Below are 21,618 nucleotides of genomic sequence, written 5' to 3'. Positions count from 1 at the left end.
CCTGGCCAACATGGTGAATCCCCGTCTCTACTAAAAATATAAAAATTAGCCGGGCATGGCGACGCGTCCCTGTAGTCCCAGCTACTCAGGAGGCTGAGGCAGGAGAATCGCTTGAACCCAGGAGGCGGAGGTTGCAGTGAGCCGAGATCACACCACTGCACTCCAGCCTGGGCGACAGAGCAAGACTCCGTCTCAAAAAACTAAACTAAACGAAAATAAACGAAAATAAACAAATAAAAAATGGTAGAGCCGGCTCTGAGCTGGCTTGGGTCTCAAGGCCTTTGCCTCTGAAGTTCCTTGATCTGCTTTGCAATCTGTATTACTTTCCTGGCACATTGTCTAAACAATACACATACAGAGGGACAACCAAGGGAGGACACAGGGCGATGATGACATCGGCAAGCCCAGGAGCACAGACAGGATGGTTCAAAGTCACAGAAATTCCTCCAGTGAATGGATGGCTTCTGGAGACCAGAAGTCTGAAATTCAGGAGGGGACACGGTCGTGCTCTCTCTGGTCGGTCTTCTGGGGGGGATCCTTCCTGCCTCTCCCAGCTCCCGGGGGCTCCAGGTGTCCCTGGGCTTGTGGCCACATCACTCCAGTCTCTGCCTCTGTCTCCACGTGGCCTTCTCCTCTGTGTCTGTGTCTCCTCTTCTATGTCTTACAAGGGCACCTGCCATTGCATTTACGGCCCTTCTTATATGTAGAATGGGGTCGGAATAGTTAACATTACTTGTTAACTTGACTGGATCATGGGGCGCCTAGATCTTTGATTGAATGTTACTCTAGGGTATCTGTGAGGGTGGAGGGGACGGTCCTTCCTGCCTCTCCAAGCCCCTAGGGGCTCCAGACATCCCTGGGTTTGTGACTGCATCACTCCAGTCTCTGCCTCCATCTCCATGTGGCCTTCTCTGTATCTCTGCCTCCAAATTTTACTTTTTTTTTTTTTTTTTTTTGAGACAGAGTTTCACTCTTGTTGCCCAGGCTGGAGTGCAATGGCATGGTCTCAGCTCACCACAACCTCCACCTTCCAGGTTCAAGCAATTCTCCTGCCTCAGCCTCCCGAGTAGCTGGGATTACAGGCGCGTACCACCACGCCCAGCTAATTTTTTGTATTTTTTAGTAGAGACGGGGTTTCATCAAATTGGTCAGGCTGGTCTCGAACTCCTGACCTCAGGTGATGCGCCCGCCTTGGCCTCCCAAAGTGCTGGGATGACAGGCGTGAGCCACCGCGGCCGGCCATTTTCTACTTCTTGTAAGGCCACCCATCATCTTGGATTAAGGTCCATCCTAATGATCTCATGTTCACTTAATTCCATCTACAAAGACCCTATTTCTAAATTAAGTCCCAGTTATAGTATGTGGAGTTAGGATGTGGACATAACTGTTCAGATAAGAGTTAATGGCGGTCAGGTGCAGTGGCTCATGCCTATAATCCCAGCATTTGGGAGGCCAAGGCAGGCAGATCACTTGAGGTCAGGAGTTTGATTCCAGCCTGGCCAACATGGTGAAGCCCTGTTTCTACTAAAAATACAAAAATCAGCTGGGTGTGGTGGTGCATGCCTGTGATCCCAGCTACTCGGGAGGCTGAGGTGGGAGAATCATTGGAACCCGGGAGGCAGAGGTTGCAGGGGGACGAGATGGCACCACTGCACTCCAGCCTGGGCAACGGAGAGAGACTTGTCTCTTTCCAAAAATAAAATAAAATAAGAGGGAATGGCCTAGGAGCAATACCATCACAGTTTTTCTTTAATATCTAAGTGTTTTTATAGGAATGAAAACTCTCTTGTTAATTGCACTTGGTGATATATGCTTCCTCAGCTTTCTTAGGTGATAATGAGGCTCCATTCTTATGAACTCTGCATGAATCTGCTTTGTAGCATCTAAATTGTTTAGGAAGCAGCTGTCATTTCTGTTGGGTGGGGTTGTTGTGGATGTGATCTGCTTATCTTCATTATTTAAAATAGACATCACGGCCGGGCACGGTGGCTCACGCCTGTAATCCACGCACTTTGGGAGGCCGACACGGGAGGCTCCTGAGGTCAGGAGTTCGAGACCAGCCTGGCCAACGTAGCGAAATCCTGTGTCTACTAAAAATACAAAAATTAACCGGACGTGGTGGTGCGCGCCTGTAGTCCCAACTACTTTGGAGGCTGAGGCAGGAGAATCGCTTGAACCCGGGAGGCGGAGGTTGCAGTGAGCCGAGATCGCACCCCTGCGCTCCAGCCTGGGCGACAGAGCGAGACTCCGTCTCAAAAAAACATGGATAAATAAAACAGAGATTGCTTTGATGAACAATATGAACCCCAAAGTGCGCTCTCAGAATAACAGACGGGCGGCTCCGCCAGTGCTGTGCGAGGAAGGGGTATATGACAGACGGGCGGCTCCGCCAGTGCTGTGCGAGGAAGGGGTGTATGACAGACGGGCGGCTCCGCCAGTGCTGTGCGAGGAAGGGGTATGACAGACGGGCGGCTCCGCCAGTGCTGTGCGAGGAAGGGGTATGTGCTCCTGGGTGTCTTTGGTGAGCAGCAACACCTGCCAAGGAGGTCACATTTCCCAGGTTCTCCATCCCATGCCCTGCCTTGCTCAGTGAGTCACGTCTGCAGCAAGTGCTGCTGGCTGTGCCAAGACTCCTCGTTCCCTCCTCCCTGCTGCCAGTCCCTCCTGTACGGCAGGCACCACACACAGAAGTAGAGCCCCGAGTGAGCGTCACAGAAGCCTGGCCCCCAACGTGCCCAGCCCAGCCTGAGGCCTGGGGTTAGGGCAGCCGGTCACGGCAGGGCTGTTCTTGCCAGTGGGTTCCAGGCCAATCCTTCAGCAGGGAGCCCGAGGCGGGAAGGCTACACGGTCCTACAGAGAGTCCTGAGCTGAGAAGAAGCCTGAGAAACATGCATGTCTTCCTCTGGGTGCTGTCACGCATAGGTGTGAAAACAGGAAACGCCCCAGCCAGCACACACACCTCACCTGTGCACACGGGCACGCACACAACTCACCTGTGCACACGGGCACTCATGCACCTTATCTGTGCACACTGGCATGCACCTCACCTGTGCACACCGGCACACAGCTCACTTGTGCACACAGACCTTACCTGTGTACACGGGCACACACACACCTTACTTGTGCACACCGGCACACACTCACCTCACCTGTACACACGGGCACGCACACCTCACCTGTGCACACGGGCATGAACGCACCTCCCCTGTGCATATTGGTACATACCTCACCTGTGCACACGGGCACGCACACCTGACCTGTACACACGGGCACGCACACACTTCACCTGTACACACGGGCACGCACACCTCACCTGTGCACACGGGCATGAACGCACCTCACCTGTGCATATTGGTACACACTTCACCTGTGCACAGGGGTACACACACCTCATCTGTGCACATGGGCACGCACACCTCACCTGCGCACACGGGCACGCACTCCTCACCTGTGCACACGGGCACGCACACCTGACCTGTGCACACGGGCACGCACACCTCACCTGTGCACACGGGCACGCACACCTCACCTGTACACACGGGCACGCACACCTCACCTGTACACACGGGCACGCACACCTCACCTGTACATACGGGCACACACACTTCACCTGCGCACACGGGCACGCACACCTCACCTGGTGCCCTTCACCTGCGCACACGGGCACGCACACCTCACCTGTACACACGGGCATGCACACCTCACCTGTACATATGGGCACACACACTTCACCGGCGCACACAGGCATGCACACCTCACCTGTGCACACTGGCATGCACACCTCACCTGTACACAGGGGTACACACACCTGACCTGTACACACAGGCATGCACACCTCACCTGTGCACACTGGCACGCACACCTCACCTGTGCACACGGGCACACGCACATGCCCTTGCTTCTTCAGCACTAGGAAGGAGAAGCAGCCCCTCCTGGCCACAGGCCCTGCTCTCCATGCCACCCTCTCACCTGCCCTTCCCTGCAGAGCCCGGGCCTTCCTCAGCTGCCCAGAGAGGACGAAGTTCTGGCCAGCCACGCTTCTTCCCTCCCACGACCGGCAGGGTTCACACTTTATGCAGGATCCCATCGAGGCCGTCTCCCTCATCCGACACCCTTCAGCAGAGAGGCTCACAGGCGCAAGAGCTCAATCTGACAAAACAGATGGGCCAAGGTATCCTAGGAGGCTCCCACGGCCCTCCCTTCCTTCCATCCTGCCCCTCACTGTGCAGGGAAATAAAAACCGTTAGCAGCCGGCAGGGCCTGTGCCCCTGGGCTCACCTCCTCGCAGTCCTGAGGGCACTCCAGGGCCGGGAGATGGGGAGGGCGCCCACCCTGCTGTACATTCCAGAGGCTGGCCCCAAAATCTGATGCTGGCATGGCCAAGCAGCCAGGTCTTTCCGACCGTGGCATTAACACTTTGTGACCTTCGGGCTGCAGAGAAATTCAAAGGCAAGTCCTACTGTGTGCTCTGACTGTCTCCGTCTCCAAACTCCTACATGGAAATCCTCATCCCCAGTGAGATGGTGTTAGGAGGTGAGGCCCTTGGGAGGTGATGAGGTCACGATGGTGGAGACTCAAGAAAGGAATCAGTGCCCTTATAAAAGGACTCCAGAGAGCTCCTCGCCCCTTCCGCTGCCTGACGACACAGTGAGAAGGTGCCACCTGTGAACCAGGAAGCGGGTTCTCGCCAGACCCTGGCACACTTTCATCTTGGACTTCCAGCCTCCAGAACCGTGAAACATAAATGTGTGTTGTTTATAAGCCACCCAGACTATGGAATTTTTTTTTCTTTTTTGAGATGGAGTTTTGCTGTTGTGGCTCAGGCTGGAGTGCAGTGCCGCAATCTTGGCTCACCACAACCTCCGCCTCCCGAGTTCAAGCGATTCTCCTTCCTCAGCCTCCCAAGTATCTGGGATTACAGGCGCCTGCCACCACGCCTGGCTAATTTTGTATTTTTAGCAGAAACAGGGTTTTACCATGTCGGCCAGGCTGGTCTCCTGACCTCAGGTGATCCACCCGCCTTGGCCTCCCAAACTGCTGGGATTACAGGTGTGAGCCACCGCGCTCGGGCGGGGTTAGGAGAAATTCACAAGAGAGACCTGTTGATGGACAGACAGTACACTGCGTGTCTCAACAGGAGTCCACACCAATGCCGCCTGCAGATGTAGTGCCTGACATTCCCATGGGGGGCACAACGGAAGGTTTAAATATATCTGTTATCCTTTTCTATGTCTGACCTCTGTGTTTCTTGTCCCTTCTAAAAACTAAAATAACAATACGATGGCACATTGCTAAGTCTACCAAGGACAGCAAATGGCTGGGGATGTACGTATCCCAGAGCACTGCGCCCAGAGCCCCAGTGCACAGCGGACGCAGGGAGCACTATCCCCAGAGCAGGGAGCACTGTCCCCAGAGCACCAGTGCTCAGCAGACGCAGGGAGCACTGTCCCCAGAGCACCAGTGTCCAGCAGACGCAGGGAGCACTGTCCCCAGAGCACCAGTGTCCAGCGGACGCAGGGAGCACTGTCCCCAGAGCACCAGTGTCCAGCAGACGCAGGGAGCACTGTCCCCAGAGCACCAGTGTCCAGCGGACGCAGGGAGCACTGTCCCCTGAGCACTGGGAGCACTGTCCCCAGAGCACCAGTGCTCAGCAGACGCAGGGAGCACTGTCCCCAGAGCACCAGTGTCCAGCAGACGCAGGGAGCACTGTCCCCAGAGCACCAGTGTCCAGCAGACGCAGGGAGCACTGTCCACGCTCCCAGAGCACCAGTGCACAGCAGACGCAGGGAGCACTGTCCCCAGAGCACCAGTGTCCAGCAGACGCAGGGCGCACCATGCCCCACAGACAGAGGGAGATGAGTAACCTTTAACCCACCTGGGATGCTGTTATGATTATTCACAGGGTGCACCCACCTGCTCTGAAGGTCATCCATGTTCAGCTCAGCGACGTAATGGGTGGCGGAGGAGACGGTGACCACCCTCGCACTGTGGCCAGGGGACCCGGACTCTCTCAGCGTATCCAGGAGAAGGTTGGTCAGCAGGAAGTGCCCCAGGTAGTTCAGGCCAAAATGTTCTTCGAATCCATCTCTGGTTTTCCTCTGAGGGACCATCATCACCCCAGCTGGACAAAAGAGAATATCAGAAGGAGTTAGATTGGGGAAGACAGTGGAGAAATCTCACAAACGGACTCCTGGGATGTGCAAATGGCCCAGGACATTGGAGGGTGGGGTGTAGAGCTGGCGGCCATGTCTTCCTCCTGGGTCTCTGTCTCCTGCTTTAGGTGTGGTGGGGAAGATTCTAGAAGATCACTGACGTCCCTTCCTGCCTTCTGTCTCTGCACCTCTGTGCCTTGACTTTAAAAATAACCACAAGCAGGGTGCGGTGGCTCATGCCTGTCATCCCAGCACTTCGGGAGGCCGAGGCGGGTGGATCACCTGAGGTCAGGAGTTCAAGACCATCCTGGCCAACATGGTGAAACCCTGTCTCTACCAAAAAAAATACAAAATTAGCCAAGCATCGTGGCAAGTGCCTGTAATCCCAGCTACTTGAGAGGCCGAGGCAGGAGAATGGCTTGAACCCGGGAGGTGGAGGTTACAGTGAGCAGAGATCATGCCACTGCACTCTAGCCTGGCGACAGAGCGAGACTCTGTCTCAAAAAAAAAAAAAAAGAAAGAAAAATAATAACCATAATGATAACACAGCAACATACACAAGAGAGTGAGAATCTTCCAAGTCACCAAAGGGGGTCCCCTGGACAATTAATTATTCTGGGTGGCCGGATGCGGTGGCTCGTACATGTAATCCCAGTCTTTGGGTAGGTGAGTAGGGCAGATCGCTTGAGGTCAGGAGTTTGAGATCAGCCTGGGCATCGCAGTGAAACCCTATCTTTACCAAAAATAAAAAAAAATAGCTGGGTGTGGTGGTGCGTGCCTGGAGTCCCAGCTACTTGGGGAGGCTGAGGCGGGAGGACTGCTTGAGGCCAAAAGGCGGAGGTTGCAGTGAGCTGAGATAGTGCCATTGCACCCCAGCCTGGGCAACAGAGATCCTGTCTCCCTTCCTGGGCCCCCCACAAAAGAATTCTGGACAAGAATAGCTGCTATGGCACCCCCTCTTCACTGAGTGTCCCACAAACAAATTGCTCAGATGTCCTTTGAGAAATGCTGACCTCAGTATAAACATGGCCTGTCCTCACCCCTAGACCACAGGGCAGCCCTGTCGGTCACGATTCTATAAACATCATCATCACTGCAGGTTCTGTGCTTGACACGTTCTATCTCCCAGGCACAGAACACCCCCACCCTGTCAGGCCAAGCCCAGCTGAGTGCCTGCTCCCAAGTCCTTGCTGTGGGGGCCTGACCTCAAACGTCACTTGTCCCAGAAACACACACGAACTATATCATCTTGTACTTAGAGCAGACCAGCTTGCTTGGGTATTAATGCCAATGTGTATATGTATTTATACGTACATGGATAATGTAGATGTGTATACACAGGCATGTTATATATGTACCTGGAATTCTGTGTGTATCTACACGTAAACTGTACATGCAAATACAGGCACATATATTCACATACATATATATGCATATGTATTTGTGTATGTGTTTATATAGGTATACACTTGGGTATATAACTGCATATATGCACAATTCAAAGATATATACATATAGAGTTGTTAGCATATACATATATGTGTTCACGTCTTTACATGCAGATGTGAATTTTCAAATGCCTATAAATTTGTGCACATCTTATTTTACATACGTTGTATGCACATGTGCATATGAGCTTGCATGTGTCCACATTTATTCCCATGTGTATACAGGTACATACACATTTACATCTTTGCATGTGTATCTGCATATAGTGTATGTATATATTACATGCTTCTATTTGGAATTGTATGATCGCAAGTATTTGCATATGCTCATATACCTACATACACACGTTTGTCATTATTTGTACATTGGAACGTCTACATGTATTGCGTGCATGAACATGCACGTTGATTGATCTGTGGAATCCCAGTTTTTGCATTTGTGAACACATTTGCATTTGCAAATGCATTTGAGGTGTATGATTAATATACACACACACAAATCCATTTGCATACGGACACGTGTTTGTGTTCAAAGATGTATTTCAATATGGAGCTATATTGATATTTGTAGATCTGTTTCTCTATTTGTATATCTATGTGTTTGCATCTGCATGTGTACATATTTTTCTACGCATAGGCATTTGTATATGTGCTTGTGTTTGTGTGTATTTTACATGGTGCTATCTTTACATATATGTAGGTCTAGTATTTCTCTAAGTATTTGTATATGTACATCTGCATAGTGTACATCTTCTATGCATATACATTTGTATATGTGCTTGTGTTTGTGTATTTCATATGGAGCTATCTATACATATATGCAGGTCTAGTATTTCTCTATGTGTTTGTATATGTAGAGGTGTATCTCCAGGTGTATGCATTTTTTGAGGTGTATGCATTTTTTGAGGTATATGCATTTGTGTATGTGCTTGCTTTTGTGTGTATTGTAATATCCGTACGAATTTGTGCCTGTGTACATGGACCCATTTCCCTATGAATTGTCTGATGTGTGTGCATTTGTGTACATGCCTGTGTTTGTGCACACAATCTTTCCAGTTGTATTTTATGAACACTTAAAACCAAAGCTGGCTCCTCCCAGACTCAGCATTCCCAAGAACCAAGCAGGAGCCACGTGGCCTTATCCACCCAACTTTGGAAGACCTATCGAGCTGCCACCGCTGCCCCATTCTAGGAATTACAAGACAGTTAATGAGGACAGCCGAGATTCAAGAGAGGGAGCAGGGACTCCAGCTCCCAGAGAGACGAGTGTGAAAAGAATTTGCAGGCCTGTTTTACAGCCTCTGGAACCCGCCTTTCAAAACTTTGGATGCACGGTCCGCACTGGATGCTCCATGGCACGGAGGGCCCACGACAGACGCAGCAGGGGGTCCCACGGCTTTACACGTCCCTGGCCCCAGTGGAGGCTGGACAACTGTGAGGTCCTTGAGGAAAAACCAACGTCTGATTCTGGCTGTAGCCTCCACAGTGCAAGTATAGCGCTTTGGGTACAGCGAGGGGAAAATACAAAATAAACGTGGATGGAAGTGGATTGCTGCTTTGGGAAGGTGAAGCCAGCTGGACTTCCTGGGTCCAGTGGGGACTTGGAGAACTTTCCTGTCCAGCTAAAGGATTGTAAATGCCCCAATCAGCGCTCTGTAAAACGGACCAATCAGCGGGATGTGGGCGGCGTCACATAAGGGAATACGAGACGACCACCCCAACCGGCAGCGGCAACCCAGGTCGCCCGCCACGGCCTGGAAGCTCTGTTCTTTCCCTCTTCACAATAAATCCTGCTGCTGCTCCGTCTTTGGGTCCGCACTACCTTTATGAGCTGTAGCACTCACGGTGAAGGTCTGCGGCCTCACTCCTGAAGTCAGCCAGACCGAGAGCCCACGAGAAGGAATCAATTCTGGACCTGCTTTCACAGAGCACGGTGGCAGGGGAGGGGGAGCGCCGTGCCATTCCGGGCCTGTGGCCTGCCGAAATTCTCGGAGAAATGAGCAGACAGTTCAGGTGCCGTCCTGGCTTCTCACCTGCACACACCTTCCAGCCAGACGCAGGGCTTCTCCCCTCCTACGTGAATATCTAGCTCTCAAAAAAAAAAAAAACAAAAACACAACTTCCAGCATGTGGAGAACTTATTCCCTGAGCTTCTGCCTGTAAAACATCAGGTGTATAAACCAACCGGGAGGGGTCCGGTATCGATCAATCACAAGACACATGTGGTATTAAACATTCGACACTCCTAGAGTCCTCAAAGCCCATCTAACAAAACACCTCTGAGAAGCATGTCAGAGCTCACCTTAGGAGATATCCAGAAAAAAAGCCCGGCCGGGTGGGTCATGCCTGTGATCCTCCCAGCACTTTCGGAGGGCAAAGCAGGCAGATCACTTGAGGTCAGGAGTTCGAGACCAGCTTGGCCAACATGGTGAAACCCTGTCTCTACTAAAAATACAAAAAAAAAAAAAAAAAACTAGCCGGGCACAATGGCGGGCGCCTGTAATCCCAGCTACTCGGGAGGCTGAGGCAGGAGAATCACTTGAACCTGGGAGGCAGAGGTTGCAGTGAGCCGAGATCACACCAATGCACTCCAGCCTGGGCGACCGAATGAGACTGTCTCAAAAACAAACAAACAAAAACCAACAACAAAAAAAACAAAAACACCAGAATAGGTTGCTGTGGGTGGACGGGAAGCTTTGCATTTTGATGAACTATAAACATCTTTCACGATGCCATTTTCCTCATATTTTATTTGATGTGAAGGATCTGGAGACACACAGCTCAATCTGTGCCTGAAGTGTCATAAACTCCCAGCTTAGGAGAGACGAGCTCATCGTGAACACCTGGCTTATGCATGCCTCATTTTGAAAGGCAGCTTCGGGGGGCTATAAAGCAGGCCTGAAAATTCTTTTGACAGTCGTCTCTTTGGGAGCTGGAGTGTATGCCCCCTCCCTTGAATCTCGGTCATGCTCATTAACTTTCTTGTTAATTCTTTCGTAGACTGCCACAGTGGTGTAAACACTGTATGACTTCCAAAGTTGGGTCAATAAGGTCACGTGCCCCCTGCTTGGTTCTTGGGAATGCTGAGTCTGGGAGGAGCCAGCTTTGGTTTAAGAAGCCTGAGCACCTTCAGCCTGACACGCTGGAGAGGTCACAGGTACCTGTTCTTGTTGGCCCTCCCAGCTGAGCCCAGGTGACAGGCTGTACCAGCTTCCTACCACCAGAGAAAGCCATCCTGGACATCCAACCTGGTCAAGCCTTCAGATAAAGTCAGCCCCAGCTGCAGCCTCACAGGACACCCCCAGGCAGAGCTGCCCACATTCCGGTGCCCCCCAAAAAAGTGAATTAGTACAAGCTGTATAGAAAACAGCATGGAGGTTCCTCAAAGAACTAAAAGCAGATCATTCGCTCGATCCAGCAATCCCACTCCAGAGCATCTACCCAAAGGAAAAGAAGTCCTTATATCAAAAAGACGCCTGCAGGCCAGGCATGATGGCTCACGCCTGTTATCCCAGCACTTTGGGAGGCCGAGGCGGGTGGATCGCCTGAGGTCAGGAGTTCCAGACCAGTCTGGGCAACATGGCAAAGCTCATCTCTACTAAAAATACAAAAATTAGCCAGGTGTGGTGGCACGTACCTGTAATCCCAGCTGCTTGGAAGGTTGAGGTAGGAGAATTGCTTGAACCTGGGAGGCGGAGGTTGCAGTGAGCCGAGATCGCACCACTGCACTCCAGCCTGGGTGACAGAGTGAGACTCTATCTCAAAAATAAATTAATTAAACAATCAAACAAAACAAAACAAAAAACCATGCCTGCACCTGTCTCTTTCTTGCGGCACAACTCACAATTGCAAACAAACGGAATCAACCTAAGTACCATGGAGTACTGGATAAAGAAAATGGAATGGAATACTGCTGAGCCGTCAAAAAGAACGGAATCGTGTCTTTGACAGTGACTTGGATAGAACTGGAGGTTCTTATCCTACGTGGAGTCGCTCCAGAACAGAAAAGCAAATACCACACGTTCTCCCTGATAAGTGGGCGCTAAGCTCTGGGTATGCTTCTGGCATGGAAGGGGCATACGGAATAGAGGAATACACATTAGAGCCTGAGGGTGAGGCGGTGAGTGAACCTGTCACCCAGCAAACGGCCATGGTACCCAACAGGTGGTTTTTCATCCCCTGCCTGCCTCCCTCCCCCTACTTTCTAGCAGCCAAAAGTTTCTGCTCTTCCCATCTTTGTGTCCATGAGAACCCGCTGTGTACGTTCCAGGTATAAGTCAGAACATGCAGCGTTTGCTTTTCTGTTTCTGTGCTCGTTCTCTGAGGATCATGGCTTGCAGCTCTGAGCAAATTCTTGGTGACAACAGCATTGCTGGGGAAGGGATCCTTCCCAAGAGCAGAGGGGACAGTGCTGCTGTGCAGGCAGGTGATGACCTGTGCCCCAGAGGGATCCGAGCCGTGCGAGGGGCTCGCCTGGCGGGTAAGCTGTGTGCGCGCATTCCTGCACCGTGGGGAACGCACCAGGCACGCGCAGGGGCCCTGGATGCTGGTAATTCATCATTAGTGAGCTGCTGAGAGTAATATTACATTTATTTCTATTTTATTATTACTATTACTTTTTTTTTTTTTTGAGGTAGACTCTTGCTCTGTCGCCCAGACTGGAGTGCAATGGTGTGATCTCGGCTCACTGCAACCTCCGCCTCCTGGGTTCAAGTCATTCTCCTGCCACAGCCAAGTACTTGTGATTACAGGTGCCTGCCCTGATGTGCAGCTACCTTTTGTAGTTTTAGTAGAGACAGGGTTTCACCATGTTGGCCAGGCTGCTCTTGAACTTCTAACCTCAAGTGATCCTCCCGCCTCGGCCTCCCAAAGTGCTGGAACTACGGGTGTGAGCCACTGCACCCAGCCCGACTATTATTATTATTTTGGAGACAGAGTCTCGCTCTGTCAACCAGGCTGGAGTGCAGTGCATCCGTATTTTATTTTTTATGTCATTTTTTTGAGACAGAGTCTCAATCAGTCACCCAGGCTGGAGTGCAATGGGTTGATCTTGGCTCACTGCAACCTCTGCCTCCTGGGTTCAAGTGATTCTCCTGCCTCAGCCTCCCAAGTAGCTGGGATTACAGGTGTGCACCACAAAGCCCAGCTAATTTTTTTTTTTTTTTTTTTTTTTTTTTTTTTTTTTTAGTAGAGAAGGGGTTTTGTCATGCTGACCAGTCTGGTCTCGAACTCCTGATCCCTAGTGATCCGCCTGCCTCAGCCTCCCAAAGTGCTGGAATTGCAGGTGTGAGCCACCGCACCCAGCCCCGCACCCATATTTTAAACCACAGTGTCCTGGAGACGTTTCTAGGCAGCACACCCACCTCAAACACTGATATTTACGGAACACAAGCCTGACAGATGCTGAAGGACACATTGTTTTGTTGTTGAGTTCTTTGCCAACGGCTTTAGGTATTAATTTTCCTCTTCCTATGTAAGCAGAGTGGTGCCAGGTAGAGAGATTGGATGGGTGCCTGAGATGCCTGTTAGGAGAGGCCATTATCGTGGTCCAGGAAGAGACAATGGTGCCCCAGAGGAGGGATAGACGCAAGTCAGAAATGCAGAACTGAGTATCTGTTAGACAATCGATGGCAAATTCAAATGCGTGTAGGCTTTTGTATGTGTTTTAAATTTTCCATCATCATATTTTTTTGGCATCAATAAAATTCTATTTATTTATTTTTGTCAAGTAATTTTTTTCTTTTAAATCAAAGAAATGTAGAAAAAAGGTGCACAGGGCTGGGCACGGTGACTCACACCTGTAATCCCAGCACTCTGGGAGGCCGAGGCAGGCGGATCACCTGAGGTCAAGAGTTTCAGACCAGCCTGGCCAACTTGGTGAAATCCCGTCTCTACTAAAAACACAAAATAAAAAAAATTGCTGGGCGTGGTGGCAGGCACCTGTAATCTCAGCTACTTGGGAGGCTGAGACAGGAGAATTGCTGGAACCTGGGAGGTAGAGGTTGCAGCGAGCCGAGATCATGCCACTGCACTCCAACCCCAGCTGACAACAGCGAAACTCCGTCTCAAAAACCATAAAGGTGCAGAGACCATGAGGGAAATCGCAATGGAACCATACAAAGTGGGCACTCTCCCGTCTCACGGAACTGCCTCCCGCATCTGCACCCATAAACCTTCTTTTGACCCAAAATTAATTATCACATTCCCCTAAGGTAACTATGATTCCAATTTCTATTACCATAGATTTAATTTGCCTGTTTTTTCCGGGAGGCGGAGGTTGCAGTGAGAAGAGGTTGTGCCACTGCACTCCAGCCTGGACGACAGAGCAAGGCTCTGTCTCAAAAAAATAAAAAATAATAATAAATAAAATAATAATTTGCCTGTTTTTTAAAATTTTTATTATTTTATTTTTTGAATACAGAGTCTCGCTCTGCCGCTAGGCTGGAGTGCAGTGGCACCATCTCAGCTCACTGCAGCCTCCGCCTCCTGGGTTCCAGCGATTCTCCTGCCTCAACCTCCTGAGTAGCTGGGATTACAGGTGCCCGCCACCACACCCAGCTAATTTTTGTATTTTTAGTAGAGATGGGATTTCACTGCGTTGGCCAGGATGGTCTCGAACTCCTGACCTCGTGATCCATCCACATCGGCCTCCCAAAGTGCTGGGATGACAGGCGTGAGCCACCGTGCCTGGCCTGTTTCTTAAAATTTCAACAGTTTTTTTTGAAACCAGTGGTTTTTGGCTACATGGATACATTCTTTTGTGGTGACTTCTGAGATTCTGGTGCACAAGCTTTAATCATCAGTGAATATACTGAGGTTTCACTGTGATTTTTCTAGGAATAAAAAAACCCCGTGGCCACATCAGTGTATCGGGTGCCATCCACATTATGAGCATCCACAGAATCTGTCTCTTCACCAATTCAAAGCTGGAGAATACACAATAAAACTATCATTCATTGATCGGCCAATTGAAAGGTGGAAAATACACAATAAAATTATCATTAATTGATCTGCCAATTCAAAAGTGGAAAATACACAATAAAATTATCGCTCATTAATCTGCCAATTCAAAGGTGGAAAATACACAATAAAATTATCGCTCATTGATCTGCCAATTCAAAGGTGGAAAATACACAATAAAATTATCGTTGATTGATCTGCCAATTCAAAGGTGGAAAATACACAATAAAATTATCGCTCATTGATCTGCCAATTCAAAGGTGGAAAATACACAATAAAATTATCGTTCATTGATCTGCCAATTCAAAGGTGGAAAATACACAATAAAATTATCGTTCATTGATCTGCCTTTGAAAGGTGGAAAATGAACAATGAAACCATCATTCATTGGTCCGTGCCCCCAATGTCATTTTACTGAGGAGTGGACGCTCAGGGTCACAATCACATGTTGTGCCTCAAGCAGTGAACGCAGGTGAGGTGTGTCCTGAACAGGGGAGGAGAAGGGAGAGTTCTCTGCTTGGAGAAGAAAGGAGAGTGGTGGGGATGAAAGGGCAGTCAGAGAGAGAGAGAGAGAGGAGAGAGAGAGAGAGAAGAGGAGAGAGAGAGAAGAGGAGAGAGAGAGGGAGGGCAAAGAAGAGAGGAAGTGAGAAGGAGAGGGGGAAGAGAGACAGAGAAAGAGAGATGGAGAGGGAACAGGGAGAGAGAGGGAGGGCAAACGAGAGGGAGAGAGGAGGAGAGGGAGGACTAGAGGGGGAGACAGAGAGAGACAGAGAAAGAGAGAAAGACAGGGAGAGAAGGAAGGCAAGGGAGAGAGGAGGAGAGATGGGGGAAGAAGGAGAAAGAGAGTAGGGGGAGAGAGAGGAAGAGAAAGGAGATAGAGAAGGAGAAGAGGGAGGGTGTGAGAGAGGGAAACAGAAAGGGAGAGAGAGAGAAGAAAGAGGGGAGGGAGAGAAGAAGGGAGAAGGAGGGAGGGAGAGAGGAAGAAAGGCAGAGAGACAGAAGAGGGGAGAAAGAGGGAGAGAGGGAGGGACAGAGAGAGGGAGGGACAGAGAGAGGGAGAGAGAGAGGGAGAGAGAGAGGGAGAGAGGGAGGGACAGAGAGAGGGAGAGAGAGGGAGGGACAAAGAGAGGGAGAGAAAGGGAGGGAGAGAGAGGGAGAAAAGGAGAGGTGAGAAAGAGGGAGAAAGGGAGGGAGAGAGAGAAGAAAGAGAGGAGAGAGAAGAAGTGAGAGAGGGAGGGAGGGAGAGAGAGAGGGATAAAGGGAGAGAGAGGAGAGAGAAGGGGGGAGAGAGAGGGAGGGAGAAGAGAGATCAAGAGCAAAATAGAAGAGGGTACAGGGGTGGGTTGAGGAGAGAGACAGAGAGAAAAAGCAAAAGGGAGAGGAAAACCCACACAGTGAAGAGGTAGAAAGAGAGAATGACAGAGAGACAGGGGGAGGAGGAGGAGAGAGAGACAGAGAGTTACAGAGAGACAGAGAGAGAGAGAGAGAGAGAGAGGAGAAAAGCATTTGAGTAACTGAAAAACCACTGCTTCTCAACCCACTTCCTAGAATCTCGGGAGCGCCGTGGGAAGGATGGAGCCAGTCCAGGGAGGCGATGGGACGGACGCCCTGGACATGCAGCCTTCTCTGGCAGGGAACAGCCTCCAACAGCCTGCCACCGAGTCACAGCAGACCACATCCCATGCTGCCGCCAACACCAACACTAGAATAACATCCAAATGCCACGTGCTCACAGGAGGCGCCACCGGGAGAGGCAGAGGAAGCCACTACAGAACAGAAAGCTACTCCATCCATCCACAAGAGAGCAGCTCTGGAAGAGAAGCAAACGGAAGGCACGCAGAACAACTGGTCTACACCTATGCAGACTCCAGGATCCGCTGACGATTGCATGAGCCGTGAGGCGACACTTTCCGTCTTCCCAGGAGGGAGACCAGATGACTGCGGAGCCCAATTCACACAGAAAATGCCAGGTGCCCACAAAGACAGGAGATGGCTGCTCAGGTGTCTGCCCACCAGAAAGTGGGTCCTCAGTGAGGGCCGCCTCCATTGCACCTCAGTCTGCTGTTGATACAAAACTGCACACCTGGGCCCCCCCCCCGAATGAATCTTCCTTACCTCTCATGGGTCTTCTAGGTGCCCTGTGCCCATTTGCTCATTTCAATGAACTCATTGGAATTCATTCATTCATTCGATTTCATTCACTCGATTTCATTCATTCGATTTCATTCATTCACTCACTTGCATCATTTGAATTCATTCATTCCTTTGAATTCATTCATTCATTCCTTTGAATTCATTCCTTTGCATTCATTCGTTCCTTTGAATTCATTTGTTCATTCATTTGAATTCATTCACTCATTGGAATTAATTCATTCCTTTGAATGTATTCATTCTGTCATTTGAATTCATTCATACCTTTGAATTCATTTGTTCCTCTGAATTCATTTGTTCATTCATTTGAATTCATTCGCTCATTTGAATTCATTCATTCATTCCTTTGCATTTATTCATTCAGTCCTTTGAATTCATTCATACCTTTGAATTCATTTGTTCCTTTGAATTCATTTGTTCATTCATTTGAATTCATTCATTCAAATTCACTCATATGAAATCATTGATTCATTCCTTTGAATTTTTTCATTCCTTTGAATTAATTAATTCATTCCTTTGAATTCTCTGGTTCCTTTGAATTGATTTGTTCCTTTCAATTCATTTGTTCAATTCATTTGTTCATTTATTTGGATTCATTCATTCATCAGAATTCATTCATTTGAATTCATTTGTTCATTCCTTTGAATTCATTCATCATTTGCCTTCAGTCATTCCTCTGAATTCATTCATTCATTTGAATTATTTCAGTCCTTCAAATTCATTCATTCATTCAAATGGGTAAATGAACTGTACCAAAAACCAGAGTCTGTAGGTCTCTGGCCAGGCAAAAATCATTGTTATTTTTCAGGGTCACCCTGTACCATGGACGTATTTCTTTAGTGGTAGGGAAAATAACGCTTAGTAATTCTTTATCTCAGAAAGAAATTCATCCATTACAGTTATGGGAAGATGTCTGACAAGGATAAATCTATAAATCCACTGCAGTTGTTAAAAATCTGTCAATTTTCAGACATGGGGATGGGAAGCTACATAAATACAATTTTACAGTGAATAAACTATACATACTGGCTCTGCAGGAGGTCTGTTATTGATTTATTCTTGTGCTTGATAAATCATCACGTTGCCCCTGGGCTTCCCCCAGCAGCCAGACAGAGGCAGTCGGGTTCTATTTTCAACCCACTAGAAAATGAAAAAACATTCTACGTCTGAAGTATTTTATGTTTGCGAAACCTTGATTGCTGTGTCTAAGAATAAAAAAAGAAAAGCACAAAGTGTAGCTCCTTCTTGCCTTGGAAGTCACCCTTGTTGAGCTCAGCAGGGGCTGTTTTCCATGAGACTTGAGGCATGGGACTGACTAAGAGGAGTTCTGGAGGGAAGGTTCTGGGGAAACAGTTTAGGGCAGCAGTCCCCAACCTTTTTGGCACCAGGGACCACTTTTGTGAAAGACAATTTTCTGAACAGAGGTGGTGGAGGTGGGGTTGGGGGATGGTTTTGGGATGATTCAGGTGCATGACATTTATTGTACATTTTATTTGTATTATTATTACATTGTACTATATAATGAAATAATTCTGTAAGTCACCATCATATAGAATCACTGGGAGCCCTGAGCTTGTTTTCCTGTGACTAGACAGTCCCATCTGGGGGTGATGGGAGACAGTGACAGATCATCAGGAATTAGATTCTCATAAGGAGCATGCAACCTAGATCCCTCACATGCGCAGATCATCAGGCATTAGATTTTTATAAGGAGTGCACAACCTACGTCCCTCTCATGCAGTTTACAGTAGGGTTTGCGCTCCTATGAGAATCTAATGCTGTTACCGATCTGACAGGAGGTAGAGCTCAGGAGAGCCACCGCCTGGGCAACCTCTTGAACGATGTACAACAAAAAGATAAAAGGAAGAAAGTGCAAAGTATTATTTCAAGCCATCACCTTGTAACAAATGGATTCTCAGGATCATCTCCTGGAAATGCGGTTCTGAGCAGCACAGGCTGGGGCATTCCAGGGAGGCGTGGGACATGGGATGCAATCTTCTCTGTACTTTACACGACTGTGCTGTCACACTGCAAGAGCTGTGTTTTGTAAGGCAGGACACTGCACACAATGATTATCGACCCAATGTTTTTTTCCTGTGCTAGAGTATGATTTCCATGAGGTCAAGAATCTTGTTTATTGTATTTTTCCTGCAAGTGAAGTATGTGACGGGCAGAGTAGGCAGGTATGGCAGGTTAAATAATGCACACCCCAAGATGTCCAGGTCCACATTATCTATCTGGCAGACAGAATCATGACCCCCAAAATGCCCACACTGTAATCCCCATGTGGGAGACAGAATAATGACCCCAAAGATGTCCACGTCCTAATCCCATGTGGTAGACAGAGCAATGGCCCCAAAGATGTCCACATCCTAATCCTCATGTGGGAGACAGAATAATGGCCCCAAAGATGTCCACGTCCTAATCCCATGTGGTAGACAGAGCAATGGCCCCAAAGATGTCCACATCCTAATCCTCATGTGGGAGACAGAATAATGGCCCCAAAGATGTCCACGTCCTAATCCCATGTGGTAGACAGAGCAATGGCCCCAAAGATGTCCACATCCTAAATCCCATGTGCAACACAGAGTAACGGCCCCAGAGATGTTCATATGCTAATCCCCATATGGGAGACAGAATAATGGCCCCAAAGATGTCCACATCCTAATCTCATGTGGTAGACAGGATAATGGCCCCAAAGACGCCCACAACCTATTCCCAATTTGGTAGAGTAATAACTGAAAACATGAAAAAAATGTCCATGTCCTCATCTCTGGAACACATGAAAATGTGACTGTCACGGCAAAAAGGCCTTTGCAGATGTGATTCAGTGGAAGATCCTGAGATGAGGTGACGATCTGAGATGATCCTGACGGGCCCCAAATCATCACAATGCTTCTTCTACAAGGCAGGCAGAAGAACAAGAGTAAGTGAAGGAGATTAAAAAAAGAGAAGGCAAGATGAGAGAAAGAGAGAGAAGGGAAGAGAGGGAGAGAGAGAGAACAAGAGAGAGAGAGATTCAAAGGTGTCTCACTGCTGGCTTTGTTGTTGTTGTTCTTGTTGTTGTTGTTTTGAGATGGAGTTTCGCTCTTGTCACTCAGGCTGGAGTGCAGTGGCACGATCTCAGCTCACCGCAACCTCCACCTCCCAGGTCCAAGCGATTCCCCTGCCTTAGCCTCCCGAATAGCTGGGATTACAGGCATGCGTCACCACGCCCAGCTAATTTTGTAATTTTAGTAGAGACGGGGTTTCACTATGCTGTCCAGGTTGGTCTCAAACTCCTGACCTCACGTGATCCAACTGCCCCGGCCTCCCAAAGTGCTGAGGTTACAGGCGTGAGCCACTATCATTGTTGGCTTTAAGGTCAGGTGGGAGGCCATGGGTGAAGAAATGCTGACAGTCTTCTAAAAACGGGAGAAGGAAATATTCTCCTGTAGAACCGGTGTCAGCCATGGGCTCAGGAACTCCACACTGGACTTCCTGCCTTGAGGTGCCTCGGAAGCATTGAGCGAAGGTAAAAAGTCTTAGCATGCAAGGAAGATCTAGATAAGTCTAGGAAGAAGTAAACCCTATATGTGCATGAGATTCTCTACAGAAGAGACAGGGTACAAAGCCAATCCAACAACAAGACTCTTTTGATTCAAATCCTACCCTGTCCCAGTTTCCAGAATATTTTTCTATCTGAGAGCCCTGTGTGCCTTGTTTAAAATCTGTTGAGAAAAGGAACAGAGGAGCATCCTAGGAAAGCAACAGCCATTGCAAAAGGTAAACGTGGTGGTTGAGTGATGGAGTATACGCTGGTGAGGCTGTGTCAGCTGGTGTTAGCCTGTATCCACTGTCACAGTGGTGGTTGAGTGATGGAGTATATGCTGGTGAGGCTGGTGTTAGCCTGTATCCACTGTCACAGTGGTGGTTGAGTGATGGAGTAAACGCTGGTGAGGCTGTGTCAGCTGGTGTTAGCCTGTATCCACTGTCACAGTGGTGGTTGAGTGATGGAGAATACACTGGTGAGGCTGTGTCAGCTGGTGTTAGCCTGTATCCACTGTCACAGTGGTGGTTGAGTGATGGAGAATACGCTGGTGAGGCTGTGTCAGCTGGTGTTAGCCTGTATCCACTGTCACAGTGGTGGTTGAGTGATGGAGAATACGCTGGTGAGGCTGTGTCAGCTGGTGTTAGCCTGTATCCACTGTCACAGTGGTGGTTGAGTGATGGAGTATACGCTGGTGAGGCTGTGTCAGCTGGTGTTAGCCTGTATCCACTGTCACAGTGGTGGTTGAGTGATGGAGTATACGCTGGTGAGCCTGTGTCAGCTGGTGTTAGCCTGTATCCACTGTCACAGTGGGTGGTTGAGTGATGGAGTATACACTGGTGAGGCTGTGTCAGCTGGTGTTAGCCTGTATCCACTGTCACAGTGGTGGTTGAGTGATGGAGAATACACTGGTGAGGCTGGTGTTAGCCTGTATCCACTGTCACAGTGGTGGTTGAGTGATGGAGTATACGCTGGTGAGGCTGTGTCAGCTGGTGTTAGCCTGTATCCACTGTCACAGTGGTGGTTGAGTGATGGAGAATACACTGGCGAGGCTGGTGTTAGCCTGTATCCACTGTCACAGATGTGGTTCATATACTCATTGCTCAGTAAAATTCTGTTCCCCCCAGAAAAGAGTAAGAGTCCGCTGGAGAAACATATCATATCTGACATTCCTAATTTTTTTTTTTTTTTTTGAGATGGCGTCTTGCTCTGTTGCCCAGGCTGGAGTGCAACAGCATGATCTCGGCTCACTGCAGCCTCCACCTCCCGGGTTCAAGCGATTCTCCTGCCTCAGCCTCCTGAGTAGCTGGGACTCCAAGCACCCGCCACCACGCCCGGCTAATTTTTATATTTTTAGTAGAGACGGGGTTTCACTATG

General features: G+C 49.1%; 1 protein-coding gene across 1 annotated transcript in view; it reads right to left on the bottom strand.

Moving 5' to 3' along the window:
• Window positions 1–21,618, bottom strand: part of LOC139355397 (polyprenol dehydrogenase-like) — a 292,394-nt gene that overhangs the window by 15,778 nt on the left and 254,998 nt on the right. Inside the window, exon 5 of the mRNA XM_071088981.1 lies at window positions 5,914–6,121. Coding sequence (XP_070945082.1) covers window positions 5,914–6,121 — 208 coding nt within the window. The remainder of the gene's footprint in view (window positions 1–5,913; window positions 6,122–21,618) is intronic.

Source organism: Macaca nemestrina, chromosome X, assembly GCF_043159975.1.
Source record: "Macaca nemestrina isolate mMacNem1 chromosome X, mMacNem.hap1, whole genome shotgun sequence".
Classification (NCBI taxonomy): Eukaryota; Metazoa; Chordata; class Mammalia; order Primates; family Cercopithecidae; genus Macaca; species Macaca nemestrina.
This window is presented reverse-complemented; position numbering and strand designations above follow the sequence as displayed.